Below are 22249 nucleotides of genomic sequence, written 5' to 3'. Positions count from 1 at the left end.
CCAGCCTCTGACCTGCTCTTGTAGCCACAGTATTTAGATGGCTGGTCCAGTTCAGTTTCTGGTCAACGGTAACCCCCAAGTTGTTGATAGTGGGGGATTCAGTGATCGTAATGCCATTGAATGTCAAGGAGAGATGGTTAGATTGATTCTCTCTTGTTTGAGACAGTCATTGCCTGGCACTTGCATGGAATTAATGTTACTTGTATAGGGCTTTCTATAAGGCTTTGGTGAGACCACAGCTGGAATACTGTGCGATGTCTTCATATTCTAAAGAAAGGTATACTTGTATTAACACAATATTTTTCAAAGCTTTTGCGAGAAATAGCAATCAGCAAATTTCCCGCACTGTTTACCATGCTCCCAAGCAGAGTTAATGACAACTTAAATGCAGAAGGTTCACTCGATTGGTTCCTAGGATGAGAGGGTTGTCCTATGATGAAAGGCTGACTTAAATTGGGCCTATATTCTCTGGAGTTTAGAATGAGAGGTGATCTCATTGAAATACCTAAGATTCTGAACGGGCTTGACAGGGTAGACATTAAGAGGTTGTTTACCCTTGCTGGGGAATCTGGAACACAGGGGCACCGTCTCTTTGGAATGTTGTCTACCCCAGAGGGATGCGGATGCTCCATCATTGAGTATATTCAAGACAGAGATCGGTAGATCTTCTATCTCAGGGAATCAAGTGATATGGGGAGCAGGCAGGAAAGTGGAGTTGAGGCAGATCAGCTATGATTGTATTAAATGGCAGAGAAGGCTCAAGGGTCTGAATGGTCTACTCCTGCTTCTATTTCTTATATTACGTTCTGAGAAAATAGATGTTGCCTCAGTTTAACAGAAAAATCACTTTTCCAACAGTGCAACACTCCTTCAGTACGACACTGAAGTGTCAGCTTACATTTTGCAGTCAAGTCTCTGGACTTCAACTCACGACCTTCTGACTCCAAGTTGATAGAGCTACCACTGAATCAAAGCTGACATATTGACATTTAATTGTTAATGACAACTTAAATGGAGCAGGAGGATTCCCTCTGATCATTCTGCTTGGGAGCATGGTAAACAGAACGGCAAATGTGCTGATTGCTATTTTTTGCAAAAGCTTTGAAAAATATTGTGTGAATGATTTCGCTAGAAAGAACGATGAAAGGAAATCCACCCCCTGAGGAGTGTTTGTTTCCAGTCATGTAACGCATAAAGGACTGAAAATAAGTGCTTTTGCCAACATTTTTTAGCCTTTAAAATACACATATAGTCACAGTAGGCACATATGGCAACCATTAAATGGGACGCCGCACCTAAAACTAACGCCGCTGCACTTAGTTAAACAAGCCCTGTGCAGCATCATTTCCAATATTAGCCTGGAAATTGGATCACCCCCAAATTTGTGTGCAGTGGCTAAAAAAGCCAGTGGCAGGACCATGAGAAATTGTATCACTGGCCTTATTTGTTTACTAATGGTGAGCTGTGTGTGCTAATCGTGACCCTAGAAACTTGGTTAAGATGTCAGGTGAGGGCAGCAGGGGAGGGACGTGGATGGGTAAGGCGGGGGACGCTGGTGGGGGGGGAGGTGTTTGAAGGACAGCGCGAGAGCAATAGTTTTGATGTGATGCCAGGAGGAGCACTGCTGTTCCTCCAGTCAGGTAATTATAACACTTCGTACTTTAATTTTTGGAGGCAGCCTTTAAGGACCATCGGTGTAGCTACTGCGTGCCCAAGAAAACTGACTGCAGCATGTACGGTGCTTGCAGACACAATCCAATTCGCATCTGCATCTGCATTATCTGCCCATTCTGTGCAGTTCACATTCACTGCACAATTGAATTTCTGGGCCATTGACTTTGAGCCTTTAATGTCTGGGCATTTTGAGAGGAATGGAGCAGTGCTGCCCCTGTGTGGTGAGTAGAAGTAAACACAGCCATCTTTGGATGCTCCCAGTGACCAAAGAGGTTCTCAACTAATACAGTTAACAAACTGATTCTTGACAACGCAGCTGGCCTCTGACGTCATCAGACGGCGCCAAGCTGTGCACATGTGCTCTCTGCGTGTGTGCGGCGTTCTGCATTGCTAGGACTGGTTGGCGCATGTGCAGATGACTTCATCGCATAATGTGGGGAAGCGGGGAGAGAGCGGCTGAAGACCTTGGTGGTGGCGGGTGCGGGTGCGCTCTGTTCCTCCGCCCCCCTATCCGCTCTCTCCTGCCCTCCCGCCCACTCTCTCCCCCCGGCTCTCTCCCCGCTCCCCGCAAGCTCCCACCCTGCTCTCCCCCCCTGCTCTCCCCTCTCTCTCCCCGCTCCCCCCACTCCCCCTCACTCTCTCCCCGTTCCCCGCCTCTCTCCCCGCTCCCCCCTCCCATCCCTCTCCCCGCTCCCCCGCCTGTTTTCCCCCCTCCCGCCCGCTCCCCCCACTCCCTGCTCCCCCCGCTCCCACCCCTCTTCCCGCTCTTCCCCGCCTGCTCTCCCCCCTCCCGCCCGCTACCCCCCAGCCCACGCCCCCTCCACCGGCTCCCCCCCTCCCTCCGGCCATTGTGTGCTGCCATGGGTTTACATTGCCGTTTTGTGATTATTTGAGCAGCGCCATCTTTAGTCCTGGCAGCTGCCTGAACGTCGTAGACTGTGACGTTTTAGTGGAACAGGCTGCATTTGCGCATGTGTCAGTGCGCCACCTAGTGGTTGCATTGTCAGCAAACGCCGCCTACATTTAAATGCCACTACACTTTGCAATACAAATGAAAGGGATGTTGGTGTTGTCATGCAGGCTCCCACCTGCCAAGAATGAGGCACATTAATTTCGCCACATGGACATTAAATTTCAAATTGTTGCTGGGAAGAAGAAAAGGCCTGTAACAAGGGGTTTCCAGGCCCCTGCTGAAAGACATTTTTGCATATTAGCAGACAGTGTTTGTAGACAAAGAACCATTCCCTGACCTACACAATACACAAAGCCAGAAGTGGTTATACCAGTCAGTCACTTGACTACCTTGCTGGCCAACCTGTGGAGTTTTAAATTGTAGAGACAGTGTTTGAACTGGCAGAAAGCAGAATGCTGGACTGAAGAAGACCTCCTCTCCCTTTCTGTCTGCTCCCATCTCTTTCCGACAGAACTCCAAAAACCAACTGAAGACACATGAACCCCAAGAGAGAACAAGGTTTAACAAGAATACTGGGCCCCAACGAAAAGCAAGATCCACCTACAAACAAGGACTCAACAGTGAGCTCAAAGACCCGTAACAAAAACTCTTCAGATATTGCCTCAAACCTTTCCACTTTATTTTTCTTCTGCTCTTTTCTGTCTCTATTTGCATGTGTGTATCACGTATATATGCTAGCATGGGTGCGTCGTGTATCCGTATGCATCAACTGAATTAGAGTTTATGTTTAATAAAATTTCACCTTTCTTCTTTAAACCTAAGAAAGCCTGTTTGTGCTCATTTCTTTGCCTTATAATTGGAAAGCAGTGAAAAAGGATTCACCAAGGGGAAGCTTAAAACACTTGTTTAAAACTAAACCCTGTTACAGTAAGGCCAGGTGAAGGCTGAAAAGGAACCCTAGACCTCTTTCTCACCTGGTTGTAACAGTGTAGAATTGCTGGCACAAACACAAAGGAAAACACTAAAAATTAAAAAAAAATTTACATCGGAGACCAGTAAACATCAAATATTTCCATAAGACGTGCTGTGCAGATGATGCTGGATTATTTGTCTCTACTGCCACCAGCATCAGCAACAATTCCCCAAAACATTTCTCACCAGAATGTTTGGTCCAGTTTTGAAATCTGATCTAGCATCAATCCCACTCCAGCTGAATCTGCAACAGTGGTTGACTCTTAAAATGCCCTCTGAGAGCCACTCAGTTCAAGGGCAATTAGGGATGGGCAATAAATGCTGGCCTAGCCAGAGACGCCAGGTCCCACAAACGAATTAAAAAAAAAGTGTGATTCCAAAGGGAGGTAACTGCATCTCTCTTGGGCAGCAAACTTCACAGCTTTTTAAAGGTAAAAATATATTTGAGAGAATATTTTGCACATATAAATGGAGGGAGGGAGTCCCTTGACTTAAAAGTCCTCCCTTCACTATATTTCTCTTTTAAACAGTGGTGGGTGTGAAAGTAAATTGGCCAGTTGACTGAGCAGTGATGGATGGATGGATGGCTTCCTCGTCCCCTTTACTTCTCACCAGCTTTCTCCCCTTTATATGCAAGGGTACAATTCAATGAGAGCCTCCCATATTCTGGTGCCTTGACCCCCATCTCGCTCTTCATGTGTGAGCCCAAACAGTGAACATTACAAGACTATCTGGGCATGGGATGGGCAGTGGAGAACGATTTTGCCCTCCTTCAAATGTGTATAAAGAACACACTTTTCAGCAGATGTCTTGGGTAACGGTCAAGTGTGAGAATTCTGGTTCAGTTTTAAACTTCCTAGCTCAGGGTTACTGTGGTTAATTGCAATGCTGCGGTAACCCACCACAGAACAGGGGTCAAACCATTGGCACTCTACGCATCTCCCTTTCATAGTTGACGGCACATTTTCAAAGTGAACCATGCCGTCACCCTGAATGGGAAGGCTCAAACAGAAATTTATTTCATAAAGCTTTGCACTCTCTGCTGCCATTAAATATTTTCCTAAAGGGACTCTTTTCTAGGCCTTGAGCACTGTGGCTGTTTGCAGCGCCACCACTTGGAAGCCAGCACAGACTAAGGGCTGAATTTTCCCGGTTCCGTGGTGACAGTTTTGGAAGTGGGACTGGGAGCAAAATTAGAGAATTTCGTGTTGGGATAGCTCCCTGATGTGATCATGCCTCTGATCATGCCCCTTGCTGGGGTGGTGTCTGACGAGGACTGGCTGGCTGTCCAACAGCGACAGATAGCTAATTAAGATCAATTAAGTGCCCACTTGGGGCAAATTGTTGATGCCACCAGGATCTTCCCGGTGGCAGATGCCACCCCTCCCCCCGCACCTCCGCTGAAGCCTGGCGGTTGTCTGGAGGCAGCCTCCCAGCAGCAGGTCAAGGGGCCATTGACACCTTCTTTAAATTTCCTCCCTCCTGGAGCTGTGGGTTTCACACATAAAACATAAAAGTAGGATCCTGGAGACACTAATGTAGTATGACACCCGATGTTATCTAAGACCATTTTTGTCACAATTCTTATATTCACCCTTGTTGTGCAAAGTGACACTGTCCCCACAGTGCTTTAAATAAAGGCCCTTAGTTTAGAGGGCTAATACTTACAGGCTCTCCTGGTTCTCCTGCATCTCCTTTCTCTCCTTTCTGTCCATCTAAACCCTAAAGATAATAAAAGAAAAGGAAAGACGTGGTTATCAATCATTACTCTCCATCATTATACTTACATAATTATATTTGCATGTGCTTAAAGAGGAATTTTTATTTTTTTATTTATTTAGAGATACAGCACTGAAACAGGCCCTTCGGCCCACCGAGTCTGTGACGACCATCAACCGCCCATTTATACCAATCCTACACTAATTCCATATTCCTACCACATCCCCATCTGTCCCTATATTTCCCTACCACCTACTGATACTAGGGGCAATTTATAATGGCCAATTTACCTATCAACCTGCAAGTCTCTGGCATGTGGGAGGAAACCGGAGCACCCGGAGGAAACCCACGCAGACACAGGGAGAACTTGCAAACTCCACACAGGCAGTACCCAGAATTGAACCCAGGTCGCTGGAGCTGTGAGAGGCTGCGGTGCTAACCACTGCGCCACTGTGCCGCCCCCTATTCTCATTATTGGGGATGTTTTCATAAATACCTTTGGGGTGAGAATTTCCATAGTGAATTTCCTTGATTTCCTGCTATAACTTTAGTGGAAGCTTGGCAGAAACCCTGGAGAAATGACTATTTGCTCCATTTCTTTGGGTTTTCCACTGATCCTCTACCAAAGTTACTGTTGAAAATCAGGGAACGTCCTCCCTGCAACGTTCACCCCACAGAATCTCCATGTAATAATCACTGGTTATTTCTCTCCCTCCTCTCATGAATCTGAATGGACGTTATGGCACCACAGATTTTGGGTGGCCTGCAATATCTTGCCATTCATCAAGTTTGAACTTATATAGAGAGTGCATGCAGGCTATTAAACCATAGATGGTATTACAGCCCATTGCAGCTTATCTTCAACACACATTGTTCAAGAAGCTCTATTCAGAATCCACTTTGAACTAAAGACTCTGTTTTGTGTGTAAAAGGCAGCCTGAGAGAGTAGCTGATTATTAAAGTCAATAAGACTGTCACATCTGGAAGACTGGTATCACTGTCTGCATCTACAATATATTTGGAAGCACTGACCTGCTCATGGATATTTCTATCAGGCTGGTAAATAGTCACCTAAATCCGATCATTCCTACTTTGACCAGAGGAAGGTGGTTTGTGCACAGGAAAAGACAAAAGATGACTTTTTCTGACAATTAAATGTTTAGTAATTTCTGAACATATAAATAGATATGGTAATTTATTTGATGTCCTAATGAGATAATTTATGTTATGTTGCCTGGTGAAGGTAAACATTATCTCCAACAGGTACTATTAGTGACAATCATTGCTTATTATATACTCACCGGTATTCCAGGTACAGGAAAACCTTCAACTGCCTGGAAAAAAGAGGACAGAGAACAAATTTAGGCCCATCTGTGAGAACTTGTGTGAAGTTGTTCCTGTTTTGCACACTCATTTATTTTTGAGTGTTCCATGCTAAGGGCTGGCACACTGGCTAGCCGATATCTGCCTTCCACATCATCTTGCCTTTATTATGCACCTCTGGAAGACTGTGTTCCTTCAGTTTGGCGAATTATATGTTATTGCCTTGGACATCTCCAAAACTTGTGCGAGGGTCTGACTCCATGATTTCCAAATGTGTTACCATCATATGATGTTTTACCAAAATTACATTCATGAATCACTGTATTTCCTCTGACTCTGGGGCTCTGGACGATTATTCTGCTCTTTCTCCAGATATGTGACTTGCTCTGCTCATTATAGAATCTCATCCGCTTCTTCCTATGGGTATACTCTTAATGAGTACAGATAGCATCATTCATCTCACAGAGCAATAATTGGATTGTTTCACTTTAAAATCACCCATACTCTTCAATGAAGCAATGAAAATCAAGTTTCTTACCATTACTCAGTAGACTTTCTTCACGTCTCAGGTCTTAGGAATTTTTTTTTAGAAAGAGGAGGTTAAAGGTTTAATTGATAGAAGTGTTTAGAATTATCAAGGGAAACGGGACAGAGTAGATAGAAAGTAACTGTTTCCAATGATTGGGAGTGGTGGTCCAGATATAAGATTAAATGTAATAGTTTTAATACAGAGAGAAGGAGGAGCGTTTTTAACACAGGATTGTGAGACTGTGCCAGAGTGATTGAAACAGAAACCATTTAAGAATACATTGGCTAAGTGGTTGTGGGAATAGAGTAGGACTAGTGGTCATGTGAAGGATAGACACCAATTTGGAGTATTTGGGCTGAACAGCCCGTTTCTGTGCTGTAACTGCTATTTGGCGACTGCTGATAATTTGATGATAATGTCAAAATCTGCCCATAAACTGACAGGAATTCTACCATAATTAGTAGTTCGATAACCTTACATTGACTCTCAGTCTGAGAATGGCTCAATTTTATAATACACATCCTTGTGCTCAAATCCCTTCAAGGTCTATGCCTCCATATCTCTGTAACCTCCTCCAGCCCTACAACTCTCTGTGTGCCTCTAATTCTGGCTCCTTGCACATCCCCAATCTTGTGCAATTCAGGGCAACACACTTTAGGAAGTATGTCAAGGCCTTGGAGATGGTGCCGAACAGATTTGCTAGAATGATACAAGGGATGAGGGACTTCAGTTAAGTGAAGAGACTGGAGGAGCTGAGGTTGTTCTCCTAAGAGCAGAGATGGTTAAGAGGAGATTTGATAGAGATATACAAAATTGTGAATGGCTTTCACAAAGTAAATAAGGCAGAAGGGTTGGTAACCAGAGGATGCAGATTTAAGGTGATTGGCAATTGAACCAGAGTGACATGAGGAAACATTTTTTACACAGCAAATTGTTGTCATCTGGAATGTACTGCCTGAAATGGTGTTGAATTCAAATTCAATAGTAACTTTCAAAAGAAGATTGAGTAAATACTTGAGGGGAAGCATTTACAGGACTATGGAGAAAGAGCAGGGCAGTGGGATTAATTGAATAGCTCTATCAAAGGGTCAGCACAGGCATGCTGGGCAAAATGGCCTCCTTCTGTGCTGTATTAGACTATGATTCAATGAAGTTAATCCATCAAAAATGGACAGGCTTATTTGGCCCAAAAGCTCTTTTACCTCCCGTGACACATACTTTCCCTGTGGCAAATATAAAAATCCAAAAAGAACTTTCCTGAGCAGCCTGTTTCTGGCTATTCCAGGAACTGAACTGCCTCGGAAGCTCCCTGGGAGAACAAAGATGGCTCTTTAAGAACAGAATTCCAACGAATCCCCAAAATCTCCTACACAAGCTCAGCACATAGACACAGCACATCGCAATGTGCGCACACTACATATGATATTTTAATGCAGGTTAACCTGATGATTTCAAATGGTTTAACACTTCTGCAAAAGTAACTCAAAAAGCAATATAACACCAGCATGTTAAGAATTCGTAAACTTTGCCCATCACCAGTTTTACCCTATAGCTCTTGAAATAGCCTTCAAAAGAGAACAATCTTGCATTTGAATTGATGAAATGCATTGGTGAATATTGCTGGAACAGTAATAAACAGGGAACCTTATTTTGTCATTTGTTCTTACTCACCGTTCCTGGTAAGCCTGGAGAACCGGGAGGTCCGGCTAATCCCTAAGACACAAGATAAAGAAACCGATTGTAAATACAGGAAGGTTCAATGTTCCATTGCATTTGAATTCTCATTTTAATGAAATGTTTCCTACCTTTTCACCCTTTTCACCCTTATCTGATTTTGGACCAACCAAGCCTTGTTTCCCGGGTTCTCCCTGTGAAAACATAAAGTCTTGTATAAACATTCAAAAGTTTAAAAGACGTGACTACGTTCAACTGTTACTATACCTGTATCATTCTGTCTGAGTCTCCACCACCTACTCTCATGAAAAATATAAGAAGCATGCAGAACAGAGTTGACAAGCCAAGCTGCACAATTGTTTTCCAGATAAAGTTTTAGCGCACGTATACACACGCACACATGGTTAGAAACTGATTAACCTTCTATTTTCAGGTAGTACAACCAATGGTGTGCAGATAGCATGTGCCCAAAAGAGTAGGCCCGAGACTTGCTCTAAATTTGGTCCTTGGGCCTCCTTTCAAATATTTGGGAGATCTACCAGAGCCTATAGTGCCTCCAGAGGCAGCTCGTCCATTTCAAGTGGATCAATTTCACCTTGCTTGCCTGGCTGGCAGTGGCCCTCAGGTAAGTCCTGGGGGAATAGAACAGCAGGATTACAGGATTGGAGCAACTGCGGCCAAAAGCAAATCTCAGAAGTGCTGTATAGCCAGGAGGAGCTCTCCTGTTCCTCCTCCCTGCACAACTTAAAAACAAAATTGACCTACATTTGTAAATCCTGGAGAATCCTGAGCCTGGTCCCTGCTCTGATCAGGGCTATCCATTTTAGGAGAGGGATCCTGAAACAGGAGGTAGGCCTCTCATTCACCTTTGTAAGAAGTCTTCCTAGAACAGTTTATGCATTGGACAGGATGGGAGGCCAGCCAGGAAAGCATTGGAATAGTTGAGCCTGGAGGGGACAGGGGCATTAATGAGGCTTCAGCAGCGGAGAAGCTGAGGTGATGTTATGGAGTTGGAAATAACCAGTCATTGTGATAGAAAGGATTTGGGTCAGCTCGGGTTTGAATAGATGCCAGTGTTGCAAGAGGTTTGACTCAACATAGGACAGTGGCAGTGAAGGGAATGGAGTTGGTGGTGAGGTCATGGAGTTTGTGGCAGAGGGGGCTGAAGGCAACAGATTCTGAATTTGGACTTTGGCAAATGCCACAGATTTTTAACTTAATATATTGTGCCATCCTGTCCCTAACTTGTTGACATCCTTCCATCTATGAAAGATGATGGACTGTCAGGAAACAATCCATTTAGGTGGGGTGTCTTCTCTTGGTTCACCTTTGTTGATGGCTGTGAAGGCCAATCCTTGAGCAGCAGATGCTGCCACAAGTGCTACACATGAAGCTGCCAAGTGACGCTGTGAGTTGCTGTTTTTGGCATTGGTGCCTGTTGCCAAGCTGCTGTAGCCACTGGTCATCATAGTAGTGCATGCCAGTCCACAGGATATGTCGCCATTTCCCTCTTTTGCCATCTAGTGACTCCCAAGTGTGATAGTCATTTAGGACCTGCATGTCACACTTGCAAGCATCCTTGAAGTGGAGCTTTGGGTGTCCCACTGGTCGTCTGGTCCTGGCTACCTCACTATACAGAAGGTCCTTGGGTATGCGACCATCTTCCATCCTGCAGATGTGTCCGTTCCACTGAAGCCCCCTCTATTTGACAATTGGGAGCTCTGCCTTTGACAGGATTACCACATTTGAGATTTTGCTCTGCCAGGATATACCCATAATATGCTGCAGACAGCCAAGATGGAAATTATTGAGCCTCTTTTCCTGGTAATTGTAAGTCTCCCATGTTTCACAGCCATACAGCAAGATGTTGAGAGTACGGGCCTGATAAACTGTCAGTGCATAAAGGGTTGAAACAAAACCACTGACCTGCTCCCCTTTTATTCCCCTTAAGCCTGGCAGTCCAGGTGATCCAGGAAGACCAGCTTCTCCCTGAAAGAGAGTAAGATTAAATTGTATTAATGATAAAATTCCCTAACTGCATGGCTCAAACTGAATTCAAAAATATATACCATGCCAAACAGGAAATGAAAGTAAACTGCATCACATTAAAGTGAAACAATTGAACGGTGCTTTTCATTAGTCATTAGTTGGACTACTCAGTTTTAAAATTGGAAGCCTCTTTGGTGACCAGCTTTTTCTTTACCAATACTGCATATATTTGAAGGCATACTATTTAACATTTGCCAAGCTTTGAACTGTGTCTTTCTATTAGCAACTAAAAATGGCTGCACTTGTGTATGAGGGCAGAGCTGCAATGTGCCAATCCACTAGTTCCATGTCCTGGTTAGCACTGTTCAGATAGCTGCAAGTATTTCTACTTGCACACTCTAATACACCCTGACCATTTCTCACACTCTCTGAAGCATCCTGAGCCTCACTTGCACACTCTGATACACCCTGACCATTTCTCACACTCTCTGAAGCATCCTGAGCCTCACTTACACACCATGACCATTTCTCACACTCTCCGAAGAATCTTGAGTCAGCCTTACACACTCTAATACACCCTGTAGCAACATATTGGGCTATAAAACAGCAAGAAGTGAATTCATGTACACAATTCCTAATATGTCCAGTGACCTCCTAAATTAACAGACAAACTAATGCAAAGGCTACACCTCCATCCCCCACCAGGATGGTTTGAGGGCTCTCCGCTTCTTCCTGGAACAGAGGCCCAACCAGTCCCCATCCACCACCACCCTCCTCCGCCTGGCTGAACTTGTTCTCACATTGAACAACCTCTCCTTCAACTCCACGCATTTCCTTCAAGTAAAAGGTGTTGCTATGGGTACCCGCATGGGTCCTAGTTATGCCTGTCTTTTTGTGGGATATGTCGAGCATTCTTTGTTCCAGTCCTACTCAGGCCCCCTCCCCCAACTCTTTTTCCGGTACATTGATGACTGTATCGGTGCCGTTTCCTGCTCCCGCCCCGAACTGGAAAACTTTATCAACTTTGCTTCCAATTTCCACCCTTCTCTCACCTTTACATGGTCCATCTCTGACACTTCCCTTCCCTTCCTCGACTTCTCTGTCTCCATCTCTGGGGATAGGTTGTCTACTAATATCCATTATAAGCCCACCGACTCCCACAGTTACCTCGACCACACTTCTTCACACCCTACCTCCTGTAAGGACTCCATTCCATTCTCCCAGTTTCTCCGTCTCTGACGCATCTGCTCTGATGATGCTACCTTCCATGATGGTGCTTCTGATATGACCTCCTTTTTCCTCAACCGAGGATTTCCCCCCACTGTTGTTGACAGGGCCCTCAACCGTGTCCGGCCCATTCCCCGCACCTCTACCCTCACCCCTTCCCCTCCCTCCCAGAACCGTGACAGGGTTCCCCTTGTCCTCACTTTTCATCCCACCATTCTCCATATCCAAAGGATCATCCTCCGCTATTTCCGCCACCTCCAGCGTGATGCCACTACCAGTCGCATCTTCCCCTCCCTTCCCCTGTCAGCATTCCGAAGGGATCGTTCCCTCCGCGACACCCTGGTCCACTCCTCCATTACCCCCACCACCTCATCCCCGTCCCATGGCACCTTCCCCTGTAATCGCAGGAGGTGTAATACCTGCCCATTTACCTCCTCTCTCCTCACTATCCCAGGCCCCAAACACTCCTTTCAGGTGAAGCAGCGATTTACTTGTAGTTCTTTCAATGTAGTATATTGTATTCGCTGCTCACAGTGTGGTCTCCTCTACATTGGGGAGACCAAGCGCAGACTGGGTGACTGCTTTGCGGAACATCTCCGCTCAGTCCGCAAGCAGGACCCTGAGCTTCCGGTTGGTTGTCATTTCAACACTCCCCCCTGCTCTCATGCTCACATCTCTGTCCTGGGATTGCTGCAGTGTTCCAGTGAACATCAACGCAAGCTCGAGGAACAGCATCTCATCTACCGATTAGGCACACTACAGCCTGTCGGACTGAACATTGAGTTCAATAATTTCAGAGCATGACAGCCCCCCATTTTACTTTCATTTTTAGTTATTTTTTCTTCCTTTTTATTACATTCTTTTTTACATTTTTTACAATCTTTTTTTTGCATTTATTTCATTTCATCTTAGTTTGTTCAGTTTGCTTACCCACTGTTTTTTTTCAGGTTTGCACTTGCTGCTGTTCAATATTCAGTGTATTGATACCTAATCTGTACTAATGCTTTGTCTTTCAACACACCATTAACATATTGTTTGCCTTTGCTCCGTGACCTTTTTGTCAGCTATGTGGCCTGGTCCAATCTAGACCTCCTTTGTTATCTCTTGCCCCACCCCCACCTCACTTGCTTATAACCTGTGACTTTTCTAATATTTGTCAGTTCCGATGAAGGGCCACTGACCCGAAATGTTAATTTTGCTTCTCTTTTCACAGATGCTGCCAGACCTGCTGAGTGGTTCCAGCATTTCTTGTTTTTATTTCAGATTTCCAGCATCCGCAGTATTTTGCTTTTATATTAGCAAAGGCTACCATGGTGGGGTAGGAGAGTAGGAAGGAAGAGGTTTGAGGAGATTCTCTCGGTTAAAATCACATATACATTTTCTTTACATGTTGCTTAGATTTTATTAGAATTAGTGAACAGAGGAGCTGTTTCTCCCACCACCCATTCCACACCCCCACCCCCCAGGGCATGAAAGCCAACAGACGAGCTCCTGGGGAAGGTGTTTGATCTCTGCTTGACACTTGCCCACAGTCACTGATCAGAAGCACCCAATTGACTACTGACCTTGGGGCATACTACCTGGTCTGTCAGGTAGGGAAATTTTCCTACCATGGTATAGGGGAGGAAGGAAAAAATGATCCCAACTACTGGACAAAATAAATTCAAATATGGAAAGATTCTGGTCCGGCTCACTCCAGAGACGCACTGGGACACTGGGAGAGCCACAATGGTGCTTTTGAACCTGCCACACTTCGAAAATTTGGGAGTCAGAGATAAGGAAGAAATTACATGTTCACTAGTTAAAAAAGCGTGAACAAACCCATTCAGGACTATGAAAATAGTTAAAAGCCTTTCCTTACCTTTTGTCCACTGGGCCCTGTTATACCGGGTAACCCTCTTTCTCCCTGTTCAATAAGGAATGGAAAGTTAAACATACACCAGGAACTTCCCCATCATAGTGAAAAGGAACTGTTTCATACATTCAAAATAAATATTAAGCACAAATAAGTAAATTCATATATTTTCCCCTACCATTTCACCAGATTTACCAGGGATACCATCCAGTCCATGCTGTCCGGCTTGTCCCTGCGTTAGTCAAAGGTAAAAGCAGAGTGAATCTGGGATATATTCTGCAGGGATCATTGAAATTGATTATTCTACTCCATTGCATTTCAAGTGATCAATATCATTTTATTGTAAATATCTGGTGTACAAGTCACAGCCTCACATTCAAAGGTTGTAAAAATTTGGTTTATGTATTGGATTACTTTCAAATAAAAAGCTGGCAATCAACGTTTCAGATCAATGGGGGTAGAAATTCTGCCATTGACACCTTTTCTCCAGGGTTTCTGCTGATCTCCTGCCAAAGTTATGGTGGGAGATCTGTAGAATGGGCAACTGACAATTTGTATTTATATAGAGCATTTAAAGCAAAATAAAAACTTTCCAAGATACTTCAAAATGAAGATAGGACAACAAAGTGTGAACTATGGCAAAACAGATTAGAAAGAGTGAACAAAAGTTTATGTTGAAAGGGTGAGTTTTGAGTAGATTTTTAAAAGTGATGAGGAAAGCTGGAGGGAAAGCTGGAGAGATACATGGAAGAATTTCCAGTGAATGCGTTTGAGGTGACTGAATGCTCCGTCATTAATTCTGGGTTGAAGAGAAGGATAGGGAATGCACAAAACGCTAGAATCAAAAGAATGTAGAATGTGATATAAGCTGGCATGGGTGTGAGGACCTGCCAGGATTTAAAGAGAATGATGACAATTTTAAATTTAGTGCATTGGATGGCAATGATCCATTATCGATCGGTGAAAATAGGGACAAGATAGTTTAAAAGAAGAAAGAAAGACGTGCATTTATATAGCACCTTTCACAACCTCAGGATGTCTCAAACTGCTTTACAACCAATGAAGTACTTTTGAAATGTAGTCACTGTCGTAGCTTAGGAAACATAAATTAAGTATTAATTAAATTAAGAGCTTAAAGAGTAGATTATTGTGAGAAGAGAAAGAGATTGTGTAGCTCAGCAGGAATCAATACAGTGTAACAATTGGGAATGTAAAGAAAATGTGATTGATTCGAAGAATCTGTGGAAAATAATGAGCTCAACAGCATATCAGGATCTAGAGAGCAGGCTGGACAGGTTCAACACTTCAACCCCTTCCCACAGCACCTTCCCATGCAATCACAGGAGGTGTAATACCTGCCCTTTTACCTCCTCTCTGCTCACCATCCAAATCCCCAAACACTATTTCCAGGTGAAGCAGTGACTTACTTGCACTTCTTGCAATTGAGTATACTGTATTGGCTACTCACTATGCTATCTCCTCAACAATGGGGAGCCCAAATGCAGATTAGGCGACTGTTTTGCGGAATAACTCAGCTCAGTTCAAAAGCATGACCATGAGCTTCCGGTTGCTTGCTATTTTAATTCTCCACCTTGCTCTCAAACCCACATTTCTGTCCTCGGCCTGCTACAGTGTTCCAATGATGCTTAACACAAGCTCAAGGAACAGCACCTCATCTTCCCATTAGGCACTTTACAGCTTTCTGGACTCAACTTTGAGTCGAACAATTTCAGATCATGACTGCCAGTTTGACTTTTTTTTTTGCCATATGCCGGTCTTAAACTTCTTTTTCATGTTTTTGCTTTTGGTCAGAGCTGTTCATTATTCTGTCATTAACACTCTCTCTTGACAAATGCTTTGTCTTTTACGACAACCATTACCTCTCCCTTTGCCTTTCATTCCATGACATCTTTGTCATTTAATCTTTCCCGCCCTCCGCCTTATCACAGACCTTCCCTTTTGTTCTTCTTCTCCCCTTGCCCCCTTTCACTTGTTCAAAACCTATTACATTTCTAACCTTTTGCAGTTCTGATGAAAGGTCATCAACCTGAAATGGTAACTCTATTTCTCTCTCCACAGATGCTGCCAGACCTGCTGAGTATTTCCAGCACTTTCTGTTTAAATTTTAGTATTTAATGTAATTTTATTTGGGAGGAAATCAGTGAAAGCTAAAAATTCACTTCCTGTTTGGACTGTTATTAAGATGGGAAGGCACATGGGCATTAAAATGCACACACGTCTGTTTATTAACCTGTTTGCAACAGCAGGGATTGTGTAGATTGCTCTTAGACCCCACCGAGCACATTCACAATGCAAGGCCATATATTTCTAGGTGTGTCTGTGCAAATTTTTTATTTTGTATTGCACTTTTAGAATTGGGCTAATGCCCAAATGAATAGCTGCATTAGACAGAAATGCCTCAATAACTATGGTTAAATAGCCTGCTCATGTTCACTGTTAAAATATGCCCCGAAATTAAAGGTCACTTGAGTGAGGCATCTGAGAAATGAGTGATTCCTTAGAAAGGAGAGAGGCTGGGAAATGGGAGAAACCCAGAAGGAAAATATGTTATTTAAGAGAACCACTGGAGGTATTTAACGATTGTGATCAGAAAAGGCATAAATGGGAGGTTCTGATGAAAGGTCACAGACCTGAAACGTTAACTTTGCTTCTCTCTCCACAGATGCTGCCTGACCTGCTGAGTATTTCCAGCATTTTCTATTTTTATTGCATAAATGGGAGGGTTTATTTCAAGTTTATGTAAGGAAGTTTATTTTGAAATGAAGTATGTGTTGGAGTGTTTAAGGACCCCAATATATGACGGACAACTAATGGATGAAGGAGACCAAGGGATTGAAGCACTTTGTGTGATACTATAACAACAGGAATATTTAAACAGACTAACCACTTCTCTGAAATAATGGAAATGGGAATTTTATGTCAGCCCGTTAACAAATTGCTCTCTAATATTGTACAATGCAACTTCAGACTATAGCTGTTGGTTTTCCAATTTTCTATGAAGATATCTATTTGTCAAATTTAGTTTCTAGAGAAGAAAAAATACTTGCCTTAATGCCTGGAGGTCCAGGGAAGCCATTTTTCCCATCTATCCCAGGAGCGCCCTGAAAATATATAAATTAGAAAAGATGACAAGCTTGGGATTATTCTTATAAACTGGATAAAGAAACTTTGACAAATGGCGCAGAATCTAAGGGACCTAGTCCCTGGTGCAACATTGGGCCCATTTCTGGGTTGAGAACTCGCTCTTCTAAGTAAAGGACCTTCCGGTTGGTCTTTACCTGTGCCAACCATTTAAGAGCTTGCCTCCAGGCTTGCCATTCAATTAGGGGGAGTTGTCAGGATGAAGTGTCAGAAGCATTAGTGAAGGATGAGTATTTAAAGGGACACTGGCAGCACTCACACTGGCAGCACTGTATGGTGTGGTTTGCTCAGTGAGAGGCATGAAAGCGAAGGAGAATAGATGGGAGACAGGAACGAGCTACCCCCCCCCCCCCCTCCCACCTGCCCCCCACCCCTCTCCCCCAGCTTCATGGATCATCTCTGGAGGTGATGTTGGAAGCAGTCAGGGCACGGAGGCAGGTACTTGTTCCAGATAATGGCAGGAGGAGGCCAGCCACCATCATCAAACTGGCTTGGCTGGAGTTTGTAGAGGAGGTGAGCAGCCAGTCTGTGGTGTAGAGGATGTGGATCCAGTGCAGGAAACGGCTCAATGATCTCTTGAGGTGCAAGAAGGTGAATGCCATGCTGGCAGCCATCACTCTCTCATCTCCTTAGTAGCCTGCAGCACAGATACAATTTGCAGCCACACAGACAGCATTCACAATCACCTTCAATATGCTGATCTAGCACTCCCTAACCCACCGTGACACCCACCCCCCCACCCCCCCCCGTCAAATGTCATGCCTTCTTCCTGAGCAAAGATTGTACTCCTCATAATCCTCACTCTCTGCCTTTTCCCACTGAAGGAGAAGGGAGCCTACAACTCCAGGGAAAGGCAGAGTAGCGGGGCTGGAGCTGCATCCTTGGCCATCCTGACGACAATGGAAGAGGATGCCCTGGAAATCAGCAGAGTGGTAAGCAGTGCAGGCTGTTGCAAATGGGGAGATGGGGTGGCACAGAGATCAGGTGAAAGCATTATGTATCACACTGCCACTTGGCATTGACCGATCAATCATTGAGAACTGTTGTCACCAATACGTTAAATATAGAGGTCTGCAAATTGCTAGGGATTGATCCCTCTGTCACCTAAGTGCAGCACTAATGTTTGTCTTTCATCTCCCATAAGGGCATTGCTGGAGGCTCAGCAAGAGATGAGAGAGGAGGCAGTACAGTCCTCAGAGGAGGAGCAACATTCTAAGGAAGCACCATCACATGACTCATGTGCACCTTCCACCAGCGCAGATGGGGAGATGCAGAGATGAGGAGAATTTTTTTCTCTCAGAGGGTTGTGAGTCTTTGGAATTCTCTTCCTCAAAAGGCAGTGAATATTTTTAAGGCAGAGGTAGATAGATTCTTGATAAGCAAGGGGGTGGAAGGTTATTGGGAGTAGGTGGAAATGTGGAGTAATCAGTTTATCCATGAACTTATTGAATGGTGGTGCAGGCTCGAAGGGCCGAGTGGCCGACTCCTGCTCCTAATTTGTATGTTCATATGTTCGTAGATACACTCACCTTGGTGGGTCATGTCTCACAGATAGAAACGGTGCCACAAGGTGAGGAGCACTTTACATGTATGCAGGAGTAGGTGATAGAGGTAGAGACAGGTGTGGAGAAACCTCATTGGAGGCCTGAGGAAACCTCAAGCTATGCTCAAATTGGCACAGGTGCTGAGTCTCGGGGGTCATACACTAAGTGGGTACTTATGGAGCAGCAAAGGGAAACTTGTGGGCATCTGTCAGAATTTCCTGAGGTTGTGCACACCCTAGCATTGTAGATGGTGGAGTTCATTTCTACCGTGTGTGCCATAATGTATCAGACATTGCAGCGCATGACCACCTCCATTGAAAGAGTGGTCTATCACATGAAGAGTCATAACAGGAGGCCAACGAGTAGATGCAGGCACACAACAATGCCCTCCATACGATGGTGGCGACCTTGAGAAGCATCGATCAAACAGTTGCTTTGATGGCTGGACACTACATGCAAATACAGCCAAGTGCTCTCCCACACTTGGATAGCAGAGAAGTGCAGGTGGGTCCTGACAGGGAAGAGGATGATGTCATTGGAGACTCTCCGCAAGACCTCCCTAATGAGACGGTCCACACCATAGGCCCCTCTGACAGTCACAAATGCTGTGTCCTGTCCCCACATCTGACACTGCCCCTGCACATATGCAAGTGGGGCAGTCTGTGGCGGGGCCCTCATGGGCTCAAAACTCAGAGGACACAAGCCACAGGCATCTCATGTGTCAGAATTTGGAACCTGCTGCAGTCACAGGGGTAGCACCAAGTGGAAGTAAGAGAATATGATGCAGAAACGGTCTTAGACACATGAAGGGTATCATTTGGGTGCCTATTCCAATGTTAGTGTCGCTTGGAAAACCTTTATTTCAAAGAAGCATGTGTTGTTGTGTCCTGATGAGCGTTGTGGTTTGTTGTTTCTGTTCCATTACACATTAATCATGGCGAGGTGAATGTAGGTCAGTGGCATGAGACTCCTGGATGACAATGCAAGGCTGTGAATGTATTGGGTCTGCTACTTTCCCAGCAACCTCCTCCCCCGGCCCCTGAAGTTGTCTCCACAACTGTGATTTCCAAAGGTAATCAATTATAAGATCACAGGATTGGATGCTGAATATTAATCTCCATTGTCGGATCTATACTTCAGTTAACATCACTAACTTCATTTGTCTTTGAACTCCAACCATTTCAAAAATTTAATTTAAAAACAAATTGTAACAGTTATATTTAGAATGAAAAAAGGGTTAGCACCGCAGCCTCACAGCTCCAGGGACCCGGGTTCGATTCTGAGTACTGCCTGTGTGGAGTTTGCAAGTTCTCCCTGTGACCACGTGGGGTTTCGCCGGGTGCTCCGGTTTCCTGCCACAGCCAAAGACTTGCAGGTTAATAGGTAAATTGGCCATTATAAATTTCCCCTAGTGTAGGTAGGTGGTAGGGAATATGAGATTACTGTAGGGTTAGTATAAATGGGTGGTTGTTGGTCGGCACTAACTCGGTGGACCGAAGGGCCTGTTTCAGTGCTGTATCTCAAAAAGAAAATATAAATTTTATGGATTTGCCTGTGCCATTGCTCTGGAGCCAGCAATCCAGGCAGCTAAATAATACAGTAACAGAAATATACATTTCAGTTGCTGGAATTACTGTGATGTCGGGAGGAGCATTCCTGCTCCTCTTGGCTTCCCCAGAAAGGTTCTAAAAGAATCATATAGTAATTTCCCGCATAGAAGGAGGCCATTTAGCTTATTGAGTCCATGCTGATTCTCTGCGCAACAATCCAGTCAGTTCCACTCTCCCGCTCGATCACCGTAGCCCTGCAAGTTTATTTCCTTCAAGTGTTCCTGCAATTTCCTTTCCAAATCATTGATTGTCTCTGCTTCCATCACACTCGTGGTCAGCGAGTTCCGAATCATTTCTATTCACTGCGTCACAAAGTTCTTCCTCACATTCCCCCTGCATCTCTTGCCCAAAACCTTCCATCTGTGTCCCTTATTCTTTGTAACATCGGTTAATGGGAACAGTTTTGCCTTGCCTACCTTATCTAAGCCTGATAATCTCCCCTCAATCTTCTTTGCTCCAGAGAGAACAACCACAGCTTTTCCAACATAACTTTGTAACTAAAATCCCTCATCCCTGGAACCATTCTGGTAAATCTCCTCTGCACCCTCTCAAGGAAGCATTTTTATTTAAATAACCTATCATTTGTTGGCAGCCGCAGGGTTTGATAAAGAATTCTGAGTAGTACAGGTCCGTTGCCTATCCTGATCATCGCTGATGAATTTTATAAAGTGGTCCTTTAACCAGTGTTAGGCCCCTAATTTAGATATTCAAAACTGGGCATCCATGAGGCGCTGTGGGCCATCAGAAGCGGCGGAATTGTACTCAACCACAATCTATAACCTCATGGCCTGGCATATCCCCACTCTACCATTACCATCAAGCCGGGGGATCGACCCTGGTTCAATGAAGAGTGCAGGAGGACATGTCAGGAGCATCACCAGGCATACCTCAAAATGAGGTGCCAACCTGGCGAATCTACAACACAGGGCTACTTGCGTGCCGAACAGCGTAAGCAGCATATGATAGAGCTAAGTGATCCCACAACCAATGTATCAGATCAAAGCTGTGCAGTTCTGCCACATCCAGTCGTGAATGGAGGTGGACAATTAAATAACTAATAGGAGGAGGTGGCTTCACAAATATCCCTATCCTCAATGATGGGGGAGCCCAGCACATCAGTGCAAAAGATAAGGCTTCAGCCAGAAGTGCCAAGTTGATGATCCATCTCGGCCTGTTCCTGAAGTCCACGGCATCACAGATGCCTGTCTTCAGCCAAATCGATTCACTCCACGTGATATCAAAAAACAACTGAAGGCCCTAGATACTGCAAAGGCTATGGGCCCTGACAATATTCCAGCAATAATACTGAAGACCTGCACTTCAGAACTTGCCGCGCCCCTAGCCAAGCTGTTTCAGTCCAGCTACAACACTGGCATCTACCTGGCAATGTGGAAAATTGTCCAGGTATGTCCTGTACTCAAAAAGCAGGACAAATCCAACCCAGCCAATTACCACCCTATCAGTCGGCTCTGGATCATCAGTAAAGTGATGTAAGATGTCCTTGACAGTGCTAGCAAGCGGCACTTACGTAGCAATAATCTGCTCAGTTTGGGTTCTGCCAGGGCCAGTCAGCTCCTGACTTCATTACAGCCTTGGTTCAAACATGGACAAAAGAACTGAACTCAAGAAGTGAGGTGAGAGTGACTGTCATTGACATCAAGGCAGCATTTGACTGAGCATGGCATCAAGGAGCCCTAGCAAAACTGGAGTCAATCGGAATCAGGGGAAAAACATTCCTCTGGTTGGAGTCATACCTAGCGTAAAGGAAGATGGTTGTGGTTGTTGGAGGTCGATCATCTCAGCTCCAAGACATCACTACAGGAGTTCCTCAGCGTAGTGTCCTAGGCCCAACCCTCTTCAGCTGCTTCATCAATAACGTTCCTTCATCATAAGGTCAGAAGTGGGGATGTTCGCTGATGATTGCACAATGTTCAGCACTATTCGCGACTCCTCAGATATTGAAGCCGTCAGTGCAGAAATGCAGTAAGACCTGGACAATATCCAGGCTTGGGCTGATAAGTGGCAAGTAACATTCGTGCCACACAAGTGCCAAGCAAT

The 22249-nt window shown here is 44.7% G+C and overlaps 1 protein-coding gene across 2 annotated transcripts in view; it reads right to left on the bottom strand.

Moving 5' to 3' along the window:
* The window catches only part of col22a1 (collagen, type XXII, alpha 1), a 419868-nt gene that overhangs the window by 102826 nt on the left and 294793 nt on the right, over window positions 1–22249 (bottom strand). For both annotated transcript variants that reach the window (XM_068031367.1, XM_068031368.1), the window contains exons 24-31: window positions 16944–16997; window positions 14054–14107; window positions 13882–13926; window positions 10731–10793; window positions 8936–8998; window positions 8802–8843; window positions 6580–6612; window positions 5228–5281 (exon numbers count right to left, since the gene is read on the bottom strand). In XM_068031367.1, the coding sequence (XP_067887468.1) occupies window positions 5228–5281; window positions 6580–6612; window positions 8802–8843; window positions 8936–8998; window positions 10731–10793; window positions 13882–13926; window positions 14054–14107; window positions 16944–16997 (408 nt within the window). The remainder of the gene's footprint in view (window positions 1–5227; window positions 5282–6579; window positions 6613–8801; window positions 8844–8935; window positions 8999–10730; window positions 10794–13881; window positions 13927–14053; window positions 14108–16943; window positions 16998–22249) is intronic.

This window comes from Heterodontus francisci, chromosome 5, assembly GCF_036365525.1.
Source record: "Heterodontus francisci isolate sHetFra1 chromosome 5, sHetFra1.hap1, whole genome shotgun sequence".
NCBI lineage: Eukaryota > Metazoa > Chordata > Chondrichthyes > Heterodontiformes > Heterodontidae > Heterodontus > Heterodontus francisci.
This window is presented reverse-complemented; position numbering and strand designations above follow the sequence as displayed.